A 16,424-nucleotide genomic window follows, 5' to 3' on the forward strand; every position below is an offset into this window, starting at 1 on the left:
CCCTCTATAGAATCACACTGGCAGTCTTTGGCTAGTGGGCTTGGACAAGTTATTGTCTATCTCCACTTCCTCCTTTCTCCCTTTACTCTCTTTCTGTATTCTTTGTTTTCCTTCCACCCTCCCCTCCTTTTTCCTCCTCCTTCAGGTCCTGACATTAGGCACCTTGCCTCTTCAGGCCTCTTACTACTATATTCTTTGAGTTTTCTCTTTTTACCATTTCCTATGTTTGTTTGTTTGTTTTTTAAGTTACTCATATAGATATGCTCCTGATCTCTTTAATGCCTTAGAAAAATAAGCAGGCCATAAAATATTTTTTCCTTTAAAATAAAGTTTCCTCGGCATATGCTGGCTACACTGACTCACTGTTTAAATTGATCCTGACTCCTAAAGTTTAGTGAAAGATCACTTTTTTCTGACACTTTTACATCATCCATAAAAGCCATAATTAAATGACGTTTAAGGCATGCTGCAAACTATGTTTCTGAATCTCCTCATAATATAAGAAACTTATCAGTTGGATTTCATTGACTTTTTAATCTGGGTGCTAAGTGATTTCAAGTGATTTATAACACTTTTGAACCTTCTTTGAAGGTATGATGTACATTTAAGAGCCTCAGTTTAAATTATGAATCCATAAGCAAAAATTTCAAAAAGGGCTTTTTTATAAAAATGAACAAAACTTCATCAAAGAACAGTTTTCTTCTTCTTTGCTATCATTCTTGTAGTACATACTCTAAATTGAAAATATTAATATTTACTCAAATATTTGAATGTGATTTTGATAATGTGATGGAATCCCCATTTGTTGTCTAATGTTTCATTCTTATATGACTTCCTAGGAAGCAGCAGTATTCCCACTCACTTATTATATTTTTTATTTCTAGTGAAAACTCAAATGCAACAAGGATTAATCTCTATAGCTGCCCGCACTGTTATTACACATCTGGTAAATCACTTGGGCCATTATCCAATGAGTGGTGGTCCTGCTATGTTAACAAGTCAGGTGTGTGAAAATCACGACAATCATTACAGTGAAAGCACTGAACTTTCTCCTGAACTCTTTGAGAGTCCAAATATTCAGTTCTTTGTGTTGAACAATACAACCTTAGTGTCCTGTATCCAGATCAGATCTGAAGAGAGTATACCTGGAGGAGGTTTATCTGCTGGCCTTGCATCAGCCAATTCAAATGTCAGGATTATAGTACGTGATCTTTCTGGAAAATATTCATGGGATTCTGCCATCCTGTATGGACCACCTCTTGTAAGTGGTTTGTCAGAACCTACATCTCTTGTACTTTCATTGTCTCACCAAGAGAAGCCAGAAGAGCCTTCTACAGCTCATGAATGCTTAGAAGATATAACAGTTAAAGATGGGGTTTCCCTCCAGTTTAGAAGAAGATTTAGAGAAACTGTACCAACTTGGGATACAATAAGAGATGAAGAAGATGTTCTTGACGAGCTTTTGCAGTATTTAGGTGTAACTAGTCCTGAATGCTTACAGAGAACTGGAGTCTCACTTAATATTCCTGCTCCACAGCCTGTGTGCATTTCTGAAAAACAGGAAAATGATGTTATTAACGCTATCCTTAAGCAGCATACAGAGGAAAAAGAATTTGTTGAGAAACACTTTAATGACTTAAACATGAAAGCTGTGGAGCAAGATGAACCAACACCTCAGAAACCTCAGTCAGCATTTTATTATTGCAGATTGCTTCTTAGTATATTGGGAATGAATTCCTGGGACAAAAGGTAAGAATAAAGGAGAAACTTTTCATTTTTAAAAAAAATATTAGTCTTATTCATCTTATGATCAGCATTTTAGTCTCTGTTCTTTCCCTCGCTAAATTTTAACTTACCAATTAGTTCTTTGACCGGTGGGCAGATTTTCTTTTTTTTTTTTTTTTTGAGTCTACTGAGTCAGAGTCAGGTTTCAAGGGAATAAAAAGATAACTTAATGTAATAAATTAACTTTAACATTTTCATAATGACTAGTATAACTATCTGACTTAGAACTCATAGCTCATATAATTGAAAAAAATCTTGTTTTTTCCAACCTTCATGTAAGCTAATAGGAAAAACTGTTTTTTCTTATAACACTTCTAACACCAAATGTGTGAGTTTTTCACACCAAGCAGTTTCAACAATACCTGGAGTTAGCACAGACAAGTTAAGGGCTCAGACCAACAAGACTGCCCCCCACTTTAGACATGAATTGCAGGTCTGGGTCACCCATACTTCTGGGCAACTGGCTGTAAATCAGGGGTTCCTACAACCCCCTTCTTGGGTTTGAAAATTAACTATAATGATTCGTAAAACATTTACTTATATTTATCAGTTTATTACAAAGGATAGTTAAAGGATACAGATGAACAGCCAGATGAAGAGGTACATAAGGTAAAGTCTGGAAGGATTCCAGGTTTGGAAATTTCTGTCCCTGTGGAGTTGCAGTGTGCCACCCTCCCAGCACATTGAATGTGTTCACCAACCTGGAGGCTCTCCAAATCCCATAATTTAGGGATTTTCATGGAGGTCTTATCATGTAGGCATGATTGATTATTAACTCAGTCTCCAGTTCCTCTCTCTCCCCAGATGTGGGGCCGAAAGTTTCAAGATTCTAATCATGGCTTGCTCTTTCTGGTGATGAGGCACCAGCCTGAAGTTATCCAGGACACCACCAAGAGTCACCTTATTAGAACAAAAGATGCTCTTATTACCCAGGAAATTCCAAAGGTTTTAGGAGGTCTGTGTAAGACTCTCCTGTCACCTCCAGCACTCAGGAAATTACAAGGGTTTTAGGACCTCTGTGTCAGGAACTGGGGACACAGCCCAAATGTATATTTCTTATTATGTCATGTAAGCCTAACTTTTTTTTTAGACAAACAGCGATATGATCATTTCTTGTTTATATCAGAGAAATTAACTCAGGATTTAGCATCAAATCAAGAAAAGAATCTGGATTTCATTTTTTTTAATTTTGTTTTCTCTTATGCATATTTCAAAACCTCGTTAAAAACTTGCAATACACACACAGAGTTTTGAAGTAAGTTAGGTAGGAGTTAAATGAAAAGGCATGAGACTTAAAGCAGAAGATCCAGGTTAGAGTCACTTAAACTTTGAGCCTCGGGTTACAGTCTGCAAATTGAGGAAATAACTCCCACCTCACATAATGGTAAGAATTAAATTAGATAATGTATATAAAATACTAAAATTGTACACTAATGTAAAGCATTATTAATATTTTTAAATATTAAAAATATTTTTAAATTTATCTTTAAAATTGATTTTTAAAATTTCGATGACACTAAAAGCTGTAGGGAAGTGGAAGAAGAAGCATTATTGAATGTATTGTTTTTGTTCAGTTTGTAGTAGAAGGGGAGCTCAGATATCACTGGATGAATAAATCTTAAAGTAATTCAAATGCATGTGAAGCACTGAATTGGAATTCTACTTGCTTACCTAGTGTTTATAATCTTACTTGTTTTAAACCCTTCCATTTATTAGAAGGGCGTATCCTCTGCCTTATGGGAAAGCCATGTTATGTCAGGAAAACAATTTGCCTTATGGTATGTCCACATACAGGTAATTGCCACTAATATAAATTCATTCTACTCTCTTTTGCTGTAGAATGGTCCATACATTGTCTCTTGAGAAAAATTAAAGATGGGAAGCTATATTTAACCACAGCAAGCACTGACTTCATGAATATAATTTATACATAATTTAGCACCTATATAATGTATTTGGTAAAATTTACACACTGCTTTGTAGTGTAAAAAAATACATATAATGTAAAACAAGAAAAAAAACAAATTCCATCTGGATTACACATCCTTATTTGGTAATGATTTAGATTTTGTGAATATTTTATTTCTCATGAGGAACAATTTTCTCACATATTTTTATGAAACTCTTGAGAAGGAACCTATAAGTATTTTTATCCATTTTCCTGAATATGAGTTTGGGAAACTCACAGCATCTGCAAGGAAACATTTAAGTGGCCAGTAGATTATGATCCACTAGCAGAAATATATGAGGGCCTGGGTAGAAATAATGACATATATTCTTTACATTTTTTTTAGGGTCTGTTCTCCTTTGTGTTAGAAGTATGAAAAGGCAAGAAAAGTATAAGAGTTGCATGAGTAGACTGGAAAGTATTTCCGGGACTGTCATGTCATTCACTGCAAACGTGATGAAAATGTTTATAAATCTCTCTATTTAGGAGGAGCTTTCATCTCCTGAAGAAAAATGAAAAACTACTTAGAGAACTTAGGAACTTGGACTCAAGACAGTGGTAAGTTGTTGGGAAATTTTCAGGTTTATCTCTGGCACCTGTCAGCTATTTCTCTGTTCATGTGTGAATAATACTGTATTGTTGAATTATAACTTTCTGAGCAGAAACTGTTTTTCATTTATATATACCTTAGAAATAACATTTTTAGAAAAACGTACAGCTGCATTTAAATGTTTGGTATCTTTGGATTGTTTATAAATAATAAACACTCGACTGGTGTTTTATACTTTTGTCTTCAGTTTTTTGCTTTTCCTGTTCCCACAGTCAGTTTGTCCACCCAGCTCTGATTCCGCTTACCTTTCTGTCCAGCAAACTCACATATTGTCAACCATTTTTAAAATGCCTTATCTTGCACCCTCAAAACTGTTCTTCTGCTTAAGTTTATATATATATATATATATATATATATATATATATATATATATATATATTTCCATAACCATTTCTCTAATCAGAATCATTCCTAACATCTGCTTTCTCTACTCCTGGGCAGCAGTACATTACTAGAGAAAATTATCAAACCAGTGTGATATAGAGTTACTGTATATTCATGCACCTTTACTTTAACAATGCCATCTCTGCTGTTTAGCAAATTTTTTATCCCTTGTTCACTTTTACTTCTCAGAGTAATTGTTATAAACCACTTCTTTGTTCCTCAAGCCCGGCATTATAGTCAAAAGGTCATCTCTCCTCTAACCTCATAAGAATTCAGTTCAAAGGTTTGACCTATGTGAAAGACAATCTGCTAGAACAGTAGTTCTTAACCTTTCTTCTTCCTCCACACACTCACATTTTAACACAGGTTAGTCACATATGTTCATTAATTAAATCCAGTGATTCTGAAGATTGGGAAACTAGTTTGTAACAGGCCATTCACCCTGCCATCACTATTCTACAGGAATGCAAAGTGAAGATGATTCAGACCTTTCCCACATCAAAACAAATAGGCCTTACATCTTTGTCTTTTAAAATTTTCTGTATTGAGCCATCTTCTCTTGCTCGCTTTCCGCATCAGAAAAGCCTTTTTTTCTTTCTATACTTCTGCTTCCTACTTTCTCAGCCTGCTGTAGGATCTTCAAAAAGTTATCCCTTCTTTATCTTGTATTTCTACTTACTTCTCTTACCATAAGCATGTTTGTTATCTGCCTTTAAAACAAAACAAAACAAAACTTTCCTCAGTTACTATCCTTTCAAGCTATAGTACATCCCTTTCATGCCTTTTACTACCAAATTTATAGAAAAATATAATTTTTTATTCATTTCCTGTCATTCCTAACTGGTTTTTGTTGTTTTCAGCTTTTCTCAGAATAATTTTTTTAAATAATATATAATTTCTTTGGTTATTATAGAAAATATAAAACAGAAAAATAAAACTATTGTTATTCATAAGACTTGTTAGCATTTCTTTATATATTTTCAGTCTTTCTTTTTGATAGACATATGTATGATTTTTGTTTGTTTTACAAAACTGGAATCATAGTAATGTATAATAAGTTATGTCTTTTAGAAAACGCTATATTAGCATTTTCTCAGCCATTTTGATATTCTTCAAAAAAAATTCTATGGCACCAAGTTCTATGATTTTTGGACATTTGAGTTGTTTTTAATTTCTTGCCCTAGAATAGATTCCTAGAAATAGAATTATTAGGTCAAAGCATAAGGACTTATTTCAGGCCATATATATTATAAAATTGCTTTCCATTAAGCACTGATTTCTAATCCTACCAACGCTGTATAACTTCAGCCTGTCCAGCAAAAGATATTGATGACATTTTCTTAACCTTTATAATTTGAGGGGCAAATCATGGTATCTCATTAATTTATAGTTTTTAATTACTAGTGAAGTTAATATTTTTCATATATTTGTAAAAAATTTCTAAATTCTCTTAGTGTCCTTTTTCTGTTTTTCTATTTAGGAATTTTTCTTCATTGTAAGAGCTGTTTTACGTATGTGTATGTGTTAAGGATTAACTTTTGTATTTATCGTGGGAGTTCTCCTAGTTAGTCGTTTGGCTTTCAGTTTTCAACAACTTCAGGTTGTTTAACAACCCATTTTTCTGTAGTAATTATATCTCTCAATCTTTTTTTTTAAATTTCTTCAATTGTTTGCTGTGCTTAGAGAGTTCTGTCTTGAAATCAATTAAACATTGTTACATTTCCTTCTAGATTTTTAAGTATTTGGTTAGAGTGGTAATTATTTTATATTTAATTCTTTATTCCTTCTGGAATGCATTTTGATTTATGGAATGAGAAATGGAACCACCTTGAATGTTGGAAAATAGTCTATTTCTATAATTTGTTAAATAATCCATATCTTTCCCATTGATTTGATATTGTCTTTATCAAATATTATGCTGTTGCAAAGCTATCTGTTCATGTCTATTGATTGGTCTATCAATTTTGTGGAGATGTTACTGTTTAATTTATTGTAGCTTTATAATTTAGTATCTGATAGGCTCAGTCTTCTTCCTCACCCCACCCACACACATTCTTCTTTTCTTACATGTTCTCACCTGTTTTTTCTTCCAGAAACATGTTATTGATTAGAATTATGCTGTTGTTTTCCAGAAAAAAAAATCCCATTGCTATTTTGATTTGATTTGCAATAAAACTTTCCTATGGGAAGAATAAACACATTTATTATCATCATTCTTCCCTTTCACAATCATGGAGTGTTTTTTATTTATTCTGATACCCAGACATTACCTTTAGGGGTGTTTTACTTTTGTGTTGCTATTCTGAATAGAATCTTTCCCCCCGTTATATTTTGTATCCAAGTACTTTTATGAATTCTCTTGTGGATTTTTTTTTTAAATAAATTTATTTTTTTTTTTTTGGCTGTATTGGGTCTTTGTTGCTGTGTGCAGGCTTTCTCTAGTTGTGGCGAGCGGGGGCTACTCTTCCTTGCGGTGCGCGGGCTTCTCATTGTGGTGGCTTCTCTTGTTGCGGAGCACAGGCTTCAGTAGTTGTGGCGCGTGGGCTTAGTTGCTCCATGGCATGTGGGAGCTTCGTGGACCAGGGCTCGAACCCGTGTCCCCTGCATTGACAAGCAGATTCTTTTTTTTTTTTTTTTTGATTAAATATACTAATTTTATTATTTCAATTTTATTTTAAGTCTTATTTCTCTTTTCTTTTTTTTTCTTTTTTTCTTTTTTTCCCTTTTTTTAACATCTTTATTGGAGTATAATTACAATGGTGTGTTAGTTTCTGCTTTATAACAGAGTGAATCAGCTATACATATACATATATCCCCATATCTCCTCCCTCTTGCATCTCCCTTACATCCTCCCTATCCCACCCCTCTACGTGGTCACAAAGCACCGAGCTGATCTCCGGCAGGCAGATTCTTAACCACTGCGCCACCAGGGAAGTCCCTCTCTTGTTGATTTTAAACATTTTATAGTTGTCTCACTCTTAGGATTTGCTTAGGTATATAATCATTTTCTGCAAGTCATCTCTTTTCGAAAAGTTATGCCGTTATTTTCTTATATCATCATGTCTGATTGCACTGACTAAAACTTGCACTACAGTGTTAAATAGTTATAGGAGGAGTGGCCATCCTTGTCTTTTCTACTTTTAATGGAAATGACTCTTCTGTTTCATACTTAAGTAAAATATTGGTTGTTAGTTTGAAATACATCATTTTTATCATTCTGAGAAAGTAGCCTGTTTTCTAGGAAATTTCATAATGAAAGGTTGTTAAATGTTATCAGAATCCTTTTCAGCACCTATTCAGGTTTTTATATTTTTTTATATTCAGCTTTTGCTTTCTTAACTAGTTGATGTATATTAACTAGATTGCTAATATTAAATAATTCTTGCATTCTTGGGATAAACCTTACTGGGTCCTTTGACTTCCTGTTGGGTTAAATTTATTAGAATTTCATTTTTAATTAGGGCATGGTTCATCTATTAGAATATTTTATAGTTAATTTTTTGCCTGTTCTAATGTTTTCAGAATTAACATTACAGCCAGCTTCATAAAATGAATATTATCTATTTGAAAATTTGGAAGAATTAGTAGAATTTCAAATTATTTCCATTTGTTTCATCATTATTAGTCTTTTCAGTTTTTCTTTTACCTCTTGGGTCCATTTCAGGGCTTTTTTTTTTTTTTTTTTTTTTTTTTACAAAACTCAATTTCACTGAGATTTCAAAAGATATTTAGTAGAGATTCATACATGGTGTCATAATTCTCTGCTACATTCCTTTTCTCAGTTTTGTAGGGCTTTTCTTTTTCTTTTTTTTTAATATATATAATTAATTTCTGTATTCCCATGTCATCCCTTCAAAGGTTTTTTTGACCCCTAGCTGTATTGAGATATAATTGAGATATAACATCATGTAAGTTTAAGGTTTAAACATAATGATTTTTTATATATTGCAAAATGATTACCACAACAATGTTAGTTACTACATCATCACTTCACTTAGCTACAGTTTTTGTTGTGAGAACTGTAAAAATGCATTCATAGCAACTTTCAAATATACAATACAGTATTGTTAACTATAGTAACTGTAATGTACATTACACCCCCAAACTTTTTCATCCTATAGCTGGACATTTGTACCCTTTGACCCCCTTTACCCATCCTCCGCCCAATCTGATCTCAGTTTCTGTGAATCTAGATTTTTTAGATTTCACATATAAGTGAGAACATGCAATATTTGTCTTTCTCTGTCTGACTTATTTCTCTTAGCATAATGCCCTCAGGGTTCAACCATGTTGTCACAAATGCCAGGATTTCCTTCTTTTTTATGGTTGAATCCCGTTGTAAATACCACATTTTCCTAATCCATTCATCCATCTGTGGGCACTTAGATTGTTTCCATACCTTGGCTATTGTAAATAATGCTGCTGTGAACACAGGGGTGCAGATATCTTTTCCAGTTAGTATTTTCATTTCCTTTGGATATATTCCCAGAAGTGGGATTGCCAGATCACGTGGTAGTTCTATTTTTAATTTTTTGAGGAACCTCCATACTTTTTCCAGAGTTGACTGCACCAGTTTACATTCCCACCAACAGTGCACGAGGGTTCCCTTTTCTCCACATCCCCTCCAACACTTATCGCTTGTCTTTTTGATAATAGCCATTCTACTGTGTATGAGGTGATATTTCAGTGTGGTTTTTCATTTCCATTTTCCTGATGACTAGTGATGTTAAGTACTTTTTCATGTACCTCTTGGCCATTTGAATATCATTTTTAGAAAAATGTCTATGCATGTCCTTTGCCCATTTTTTAATTGTATTATAAGTGTTTTATTGCAATTGAGTTGAATGAGTTTCTTATATTATCAGAAATGTAATTTGCAAGTATTTTCTTCCACTCTGTCGGTTACCTTTTCATTTTGTTTATCCTTTCTTTTGCTGTGCAGCTTTTTAGTTTGATGTAATCCCACTTGTTTATTTTTGTTTTTGTTTTTGTTTTGTTTTTGTTGCTTGAGCTTTGGGTGTTATATCCATAAAATCATAGACAAGACCAATGTCCAGGAGCTTACCCTTTATTTTCATTTGAGGAGTTTTATGGTTTCAGGTCTTAGATTTAAGTCTTTAATCCATTTCAAGTTAATTTTTGTGAGTGGTGTAAGACAAGGGTCCAGTTTAATTCTTTTGCACGTGAATGTCCAGTTTTCCCAATACCATTTATTTCTCAATTGGTTTATCTTTTCAAAGAACCAACTGTTGGTTTGCTTCATATTTTCTGTTTTCCTATTCTCTATTTTATTTATTTATGCTCTAATCTTTATTATTTCCCCTTTTCTGTTAACTTTGGGATTAGTTTATTCTTCTTTTTCTAGTTCCTTTAGGTATAAAGTTAAGCTGTTTATTTGAGATCTTTCTTTTTCTTAATGTACGTGTTTATCATTACAAACTTCCCTCTTGGAACTTGCTATATTTCATACTTTCAGTGTGTATTTCTATTTTTGTTTGTCTCAAGATATTTTTTAAATTTCCCTTTTGATTTCTTCTTTGATCCATTGGTTGTTCAGGAGTGTGTCATTTAATTTCTATGTGTCTGTGAACTTTCTGGCTTTTCTCTTGTTATTGATTTCTACTTTAATTCCATAGTGTTTGGAAAAGATACTTGATATAATTTCTAGCTTCTTGAATTTGTTGAGACTTGTTTTGCATCCTAACACGTTATCTATCCTAGAAAATGTTCTGTGTGCACTTGAAAAGTGTATATTCTGCTGCTGTTGGACAGAATGTTCTGTGTATGTCTGTTAGGTATATAGTGTTGTTCAAATCCACTGTTTCCTTTTTGAGTATATAGTGTTGTTCAAATCCACTGTTTCCTTTTTGAGTCTCTGTCTGGATAATCTGTCCATTATTGAGAGTGGGATATTAAAACCCCCAGCTATTACTGTATTGCTGTTTATTTCCTTTTCTATTAATATTTGCTTTATATACAGCATACAGAACCTTTATACTTTTACTTCTTCCCTCACATTTTAGGTTATTGGTGTTACAATTTCCATCTTTTTTGTATTGTGTATTAAATAACAAATTATTGTAATTATGGTTTCTTTTAAAACGTTTTTTAACTTTTAAGCTATATTTGTAAATGAATTATGCACCACCATTACAGTGGGCTTTTTTTTTTTTGGATGCAAATAATCTACTTAATCTTTTCAAAGAAACAGTTTCTCATTTATCATATTCTATTATGTTCTGTTTTTTAACTCTTTAATTACTGTTATTTCTTGTTTATAAGCTTTATATTGTTCTTTTTCTTCTAGAATTGAATGTTATCTGTCTGAGTTTTATTGTTTATTATTTAACAATGAAATAGTCTTATGCTCTAAATTTTTTGCTGAGTGTAGATCCTGTCCATTGTTTTAGTCTTAGCTTAAACATCCTTTTTTCTGAAAAGCCTTTCCCTAAGCTACTGCTAACCCTTTACCTTCCTCCCCAGTTCCTTCCACCCTGTGTTTGGCTATCCTTCCATGGGCTGTCACAGATCCCTATAACACTTTCCTGTCATAGTATTTATCACACTGTATTAATATTATTATTATTTCTTAGATATTCTTTCCAAGACAGTTGTAAAATTAAAACCCTCTAACTAGTCTCTGAGTTCTCATATCCTAATTCTTCCCCATAATAATTTATCTTTGGTACTAGATGGTACCAAAGTCATTGGGGGCACAAATCATACCTCTTTTGCTGTCTTGCTCACCATGTGTCCTCAGACCTCTACTGCTCTACTGAAACTATCCTTTTGAAGGTTAGTATCCTGACCATCAAGTCTAAAGTTTTCTCCATCCTCTCCAGCCTCCTTGATTTATCTAATTAATTAAATTTAATTAATTTAATAGGCACTTAAAAAAATTACAGCTGTTTTAGATTTACAAAATAATCAATTGCAAAATACAGAGCATTCCTACATACCCTCTTTCCCCCTATACATAGTTACCCCTATTTTTTTTATCTTGTGTCAGTATGGTACATTTGTTAAAATTGATGAGCCAATATTGATATATTATTATTAACTGAAGTTTATATTAGATTCACTCTTGGTGTTGTACATTGTATGAGTTTTAACAAATGTATAATGACGTGTATACTCATTACAATATAATACAGAATAGTTTCTGCCCTAAAAACTTCTGAGTATTATATCCCCTAAAAGTTCAATACTGTTGTCTGTTCTCTCTTTAAAATGTTTTTCTCCCCTGGCTTCTAAAGTCATGTTAAATTACTTTGTTCTAAAGTAAAACTTTCTAAAGTAAAATTTTTATTTTATTCCTTAGTGACTTCCAAATGGCTGACCAGACTCTTTAGTCTAGAACTCAGGCCATACCAGCCAGTCTTGGCTATTTATGGTTTCTTTACATTACCTAATATTTTTCTACTTGGCTCCTGCTAAACTAGTTATTTCTAGTTTGTCTTCACTGGCTCATTTTCTGCTGCCTTCTCCCCTAACATAGTTTTCCTTCTCACTGGGATATCTCTCATATCTTCTCAACCCCATTCTTTTCTGTCCATGTACTCCTATCTCTTCATTCTCAGTCATGATTTTGTATCTGCTTATTACAATTTTTCACCTGCCTCCTTACTTCTGTTTGCAGGTCATCAGTTCTTTCCCAAGTAACATCCTCCTCCTAATCTTCTCGATTATATTTAGAAGTACCATTTCAGTGTCACCCACACTTGACCATTTCCTTTCCCTTGCCCTTAGTATTTATCATTATGTCAGTTCTTTCTTCTTATTATTTCTCACTTCTATCTCTTCTTTGCTTTTCCTGCTCCCAACTTCTTGATTCATGTCCTTATTACTTCTTTTGGAGAGAGTTAAAACAACTCTCTCATCTTCTAACTCTTCACCATCTAGACAGTATTCACCACGAGAATAATTTTTCTAAAGTAAAATTTTTTTTTATTCCTTAGTGACTTCCCAGTGCCTGACCAGACTCCTTAGTCTAGAACTCAGGCCATACCAGCCAGTCTTGGCTATTCATGGCTTCTTTACATTACCTTATGCTTTTCTACTTCTTGGCTCCTGCTAAACTACTTCCATTCTCATATGTACCTGGAATATATGAAGGACATCTTCCTTGAGACAGCATAGGTTTTCTTTTTGATATTGTATACCACATGAACACATGACATTTATTTTGCTTTTTTAAACAAATTAAATAATGAAAACAAGTTTCCTTTCTTTTTCTAACATATTGGGTTCAGATAAAAATACATTCTAATTATGTGACAGTAAGGCAACTTTGAGCTTCTTCTTAAGCCAAGAACCTGGAAACAAACCTGATTACTTGTCTGGAGGATTAGGGTGGAAGAAAATGAAAAGTTACTTTCTTTATAGTCTTATCTCTCCAGACCATTTGTAGATCCTTTGTTTTCTTTGACTAGATTAACTGATTCCTATTCCTCATTGTTGAACCATCAGATTTTTAAATTTCAAATCTCCAAATTATTTGTATTATTATTTCTGTTGCAATGTATATACAGGGAATCAGAAGTGCTTATAACTTAGCATATTTCACTTTGAATTTTCCAGTAGTAAGCTCATAATATTTTGCCAGTACTGGACATATTGTAGAATATTTATGCCTGCAAGTTCAGTAATCTCATTTTTTCTAATCTTTTTACCTCATTCACTGTTGTGGTACATACTAATCTAATGGCAATCAATATATACCAAGCATTTAGTAGAAGTAGTTAGTAAGTAGAAAAATAAGAAGGAATGCTGAAAAATTAAAATTTGATATAAAAGAGCAGCTAAACTCTGCTTTTTCAAATTTTAAAAAGGACAGATAATATAAAGGTGATTTCACTTTTACTTTTGCATTTTAAAGATTTATTTTCTAATTTTTCCTGTATGGCTCATGTATTTCTCTTTTTGATTTATATAGTATTAGGTGAACATTTCTATGCAACTCTTCTCAATTTTATAAATTGTGATTTATGAGTTCTAGCTGATAGCCCTTTACCTAGGAAATTGAGAACACTGAGAGGTCCCCTTTCTGCCAGGATCAGAATTTACACATAGTAGGTCATACTTCCAACTTAAATTCTAACAGCTTTATTGAGATGTAATTCACATACCATAAAATTCACTCATTTAAAGTGTGTACATATTTTTAGTATATTCACAGACAACTATCACAGCAATCTAATTTTAGAATATTTCCTTCAAAAAGAAACCTCATACCCATTACCAGTCACTCTCTATTACCCCCAAACATCACCCCCTACTCCCCATCTCTAGACAACACTAATCTATTTTCTGTCTCTATAGATTTGCCTATTCTGGATATTTCATATAATAGGAATCAAACATATGTGGTCTTTTGTGGCAGGCTTCTTAGCACAGTGTTTTCAAAATTCATCCATGTTGCAGGATGTGTCAGCACTTCATTTCTTCTTATTCCTGAATAATATTCCATTGTGTGAATATCCTATATTTTGTTTATCCATTCATCTCTTGATGGACATTTGCATTAGTTTCACTTTCCGGCTGTTATGAATAATGCTACTGTGAACATTCATGTAGCTTTTACACGGACATTTTATAGTTGTGTAAACTTCTTTATGAGACTTTCATAGTTTTAGACCTTATTTTTAGGTCTATGATGCTTTTTAATTTAATTTCTGTATATGGTATGAGGTAAGAATCCAACTTCATTGGATATCTACAACTGCATTGTAGATATCCAGTTCCCTCAGCACCGTTTGCTGAAAACACTATTTTTTTCCCCATTGAATTGGCTTGGTACCGTTGCAAAAAGCAATTGATGATAAACATAAAGGTTTATTTCAGGACCCAAGATTCTATTCCATATAGAGCTATATGTTTCTGCTGTGGTAGTACCACAGTCCATTGACTGCTGTAGTTTTGTAGTAGGTTTTAAAATTGGGAATTATGAGTCCTCTGACTTTGTTCTTCTTTTTCAAGATTATTTTGGCTGTTTGGGATTTTTTGCATTTTCCTGTGAATTTTAGGATCAGCTTATCAATTTCTACAAAAAAAGGGAGCTGGGACTTTGGTAGCACTTGCATTAAATTTGTAGATCAATTTGGGAAATATTATCTTAACAATATTAAGTTTTTCAGTCCATGAATATGGGATTTTTTTTTTAAGATCTTCAATTTTTTTCAACAATGTAGCTTTCAGAGTATAAGTTGTGTACTTTTGTTAAATATATACCTAAGTATTTTTATTATTTTTGATGCTATTATAAAAGAAATAGCTTTCTTAATTTTGTTTTTGGATTGTTCATGTTAGTTTATAAAAATACAGTTGATTTTCGTATGTTGATATTATATCCTGAATCCTTTCTGAAGTCATTTATTAGCTCTAATAACTTTTTAGTGGATTCCTTAGGGTTTTCTATACACAGAATCATCTCATCTCCAAATGGAAGTAGTTTTACTACTTCCTTTTCAATCAGATTACTAATTCAGTTTCTTTAGTTGTTATTGAACTATTCTGATATCCTATTTTCCCTTGAGTTGGTTTTAATAATTTGTGTCTTTCTAAGAATTTGTCCATTTAATCTAATTATCTAATTTTGGGCATACAATTGTTGATAGTATTCCTTAATAATCCTTTTTGTTTCTATAAGGTATGTAGTGATGTCTCTCCTTTCATTCCTGATTTTAGTAAATTGAGTCTTTTTTTTCTTGCTCATTCTGGCTATAGGTTGATTTTGTTTTAACATCTCAAAGAACCAATTTAAAATTTTTCTCCTGTTTTTCTGTTCTGTTTCATTTATTTCCACACTAGTCTTTATTATTGTCCTCTTTCTGCTTGCTTTGAGTTTAGTTGCTCTTCTTTTTCTAGTTTCTTAAGGTGGAAGGTTTAGTTTTTGATGTGAGATCTTTTTCTTTTTTTTAATATAGGCATTTATATCCATAAATTTACCAATGCGCCCTGCCTTACCTGCATGCCATCAGTTTTGTTGTATTATATTTTCATTTTCATTCATCTCTAAGTTTTTTTTTCTAATTTCCCTTGAGATTTATTCTTTGACTTATCACTTATTTAGGAGTACATCTTTTCATTTCTACATATTTGTAAATTTTCTTCTTTTATTGATTTCTAATTTTATTCTATTTTGATTAGAAAACATACTTTGCATGGTTTCAGTTATTTCAAATGTATTGAGGCTTGTTCTGTGGCCTACCATATGGTCTATCCTGAAAGATATTCCAGGTTTGCTTGAGGAGAATGTGTTTTTCTGCTACTGTTTAGGTATGTTTATACTATTATTCAAGTCTTCTGTTTCCTTGTTGATATTCTCTTAGTTGTTTGTCCATTATTGAAAGTGAGGTATTGAAGTCTCCAGCTATGATTATAGAAATAGCTATTTCTGCCTTCAATTCTGTCTGATTTTGCTTCATGTATTTTGAAGCTCTGTTGTTGGGTGCATATGTTTTTAATTTTCATATCTTCCTGTTATAAGGACCTTTAACATTATGAAATATATCTTTACCTTTTATAACTTTTTTTTTCCTGAAATGAGTGTCTTTATTGCTTGAACTGTACAAATACGAGGAATGGGGACAGGCCAGTGGGGAGGAGTGAGAATTGTCAGATTAATGACATACACAGAAAGGAAAAAGGAACCCCACCTACCCAAACCAACCCCCACTCCACCCCAGGATGTCTCTC

At 32.8% G+C, this 16,424-nt stretch overlaps 1 protein-coding gene across 10 annotated transcripts in view; it reads left to right on the forward strand.

The window, feature by feature from the left end:
* Window positions 1-16,424, forward strand: part of RALGAPA1 (Ral GTPase activating protein catalytic subunit alpha 1) — a 227,625-nt gene that overhangs the window by 157,419 nt on the left and 53,782 nt on the right. For all 10 annotated transcript variants that reach the window (XR_014242301.1, XM_082384016.1, XM_082384014.1 and 7 more), the window contains 2 exons: window positions 885-1,749; window positions 4,220-4,291. Coding sequence is in view for 9 of the 10 variants with exons in the window: in XM_082384016.1 (XP_082240142.1) it covers window positions 885-1,749; window positions 4,220-4,291 (937 nt within the window). In the remaining variant the exon portion in view is untranslated. The remainder of the gene's footprint in view (window positions 1-884; window positions 1,750-4,219; window positions 4,292-16,424) is intronic.

Source organism: Balaenoptera borealis (assembly GCF_965194805.1).
Source record: "Balaenoptera borealis genome assembly, chromosome: 3".
Classification (NCBI taxonomy): domain Eukaryota; kingdom Metazoa; phylum Chordata; class Mammalia; order Artiodactyla; family Balaenopteridae; genus Balaenoptera; species Balaenoptera borealis.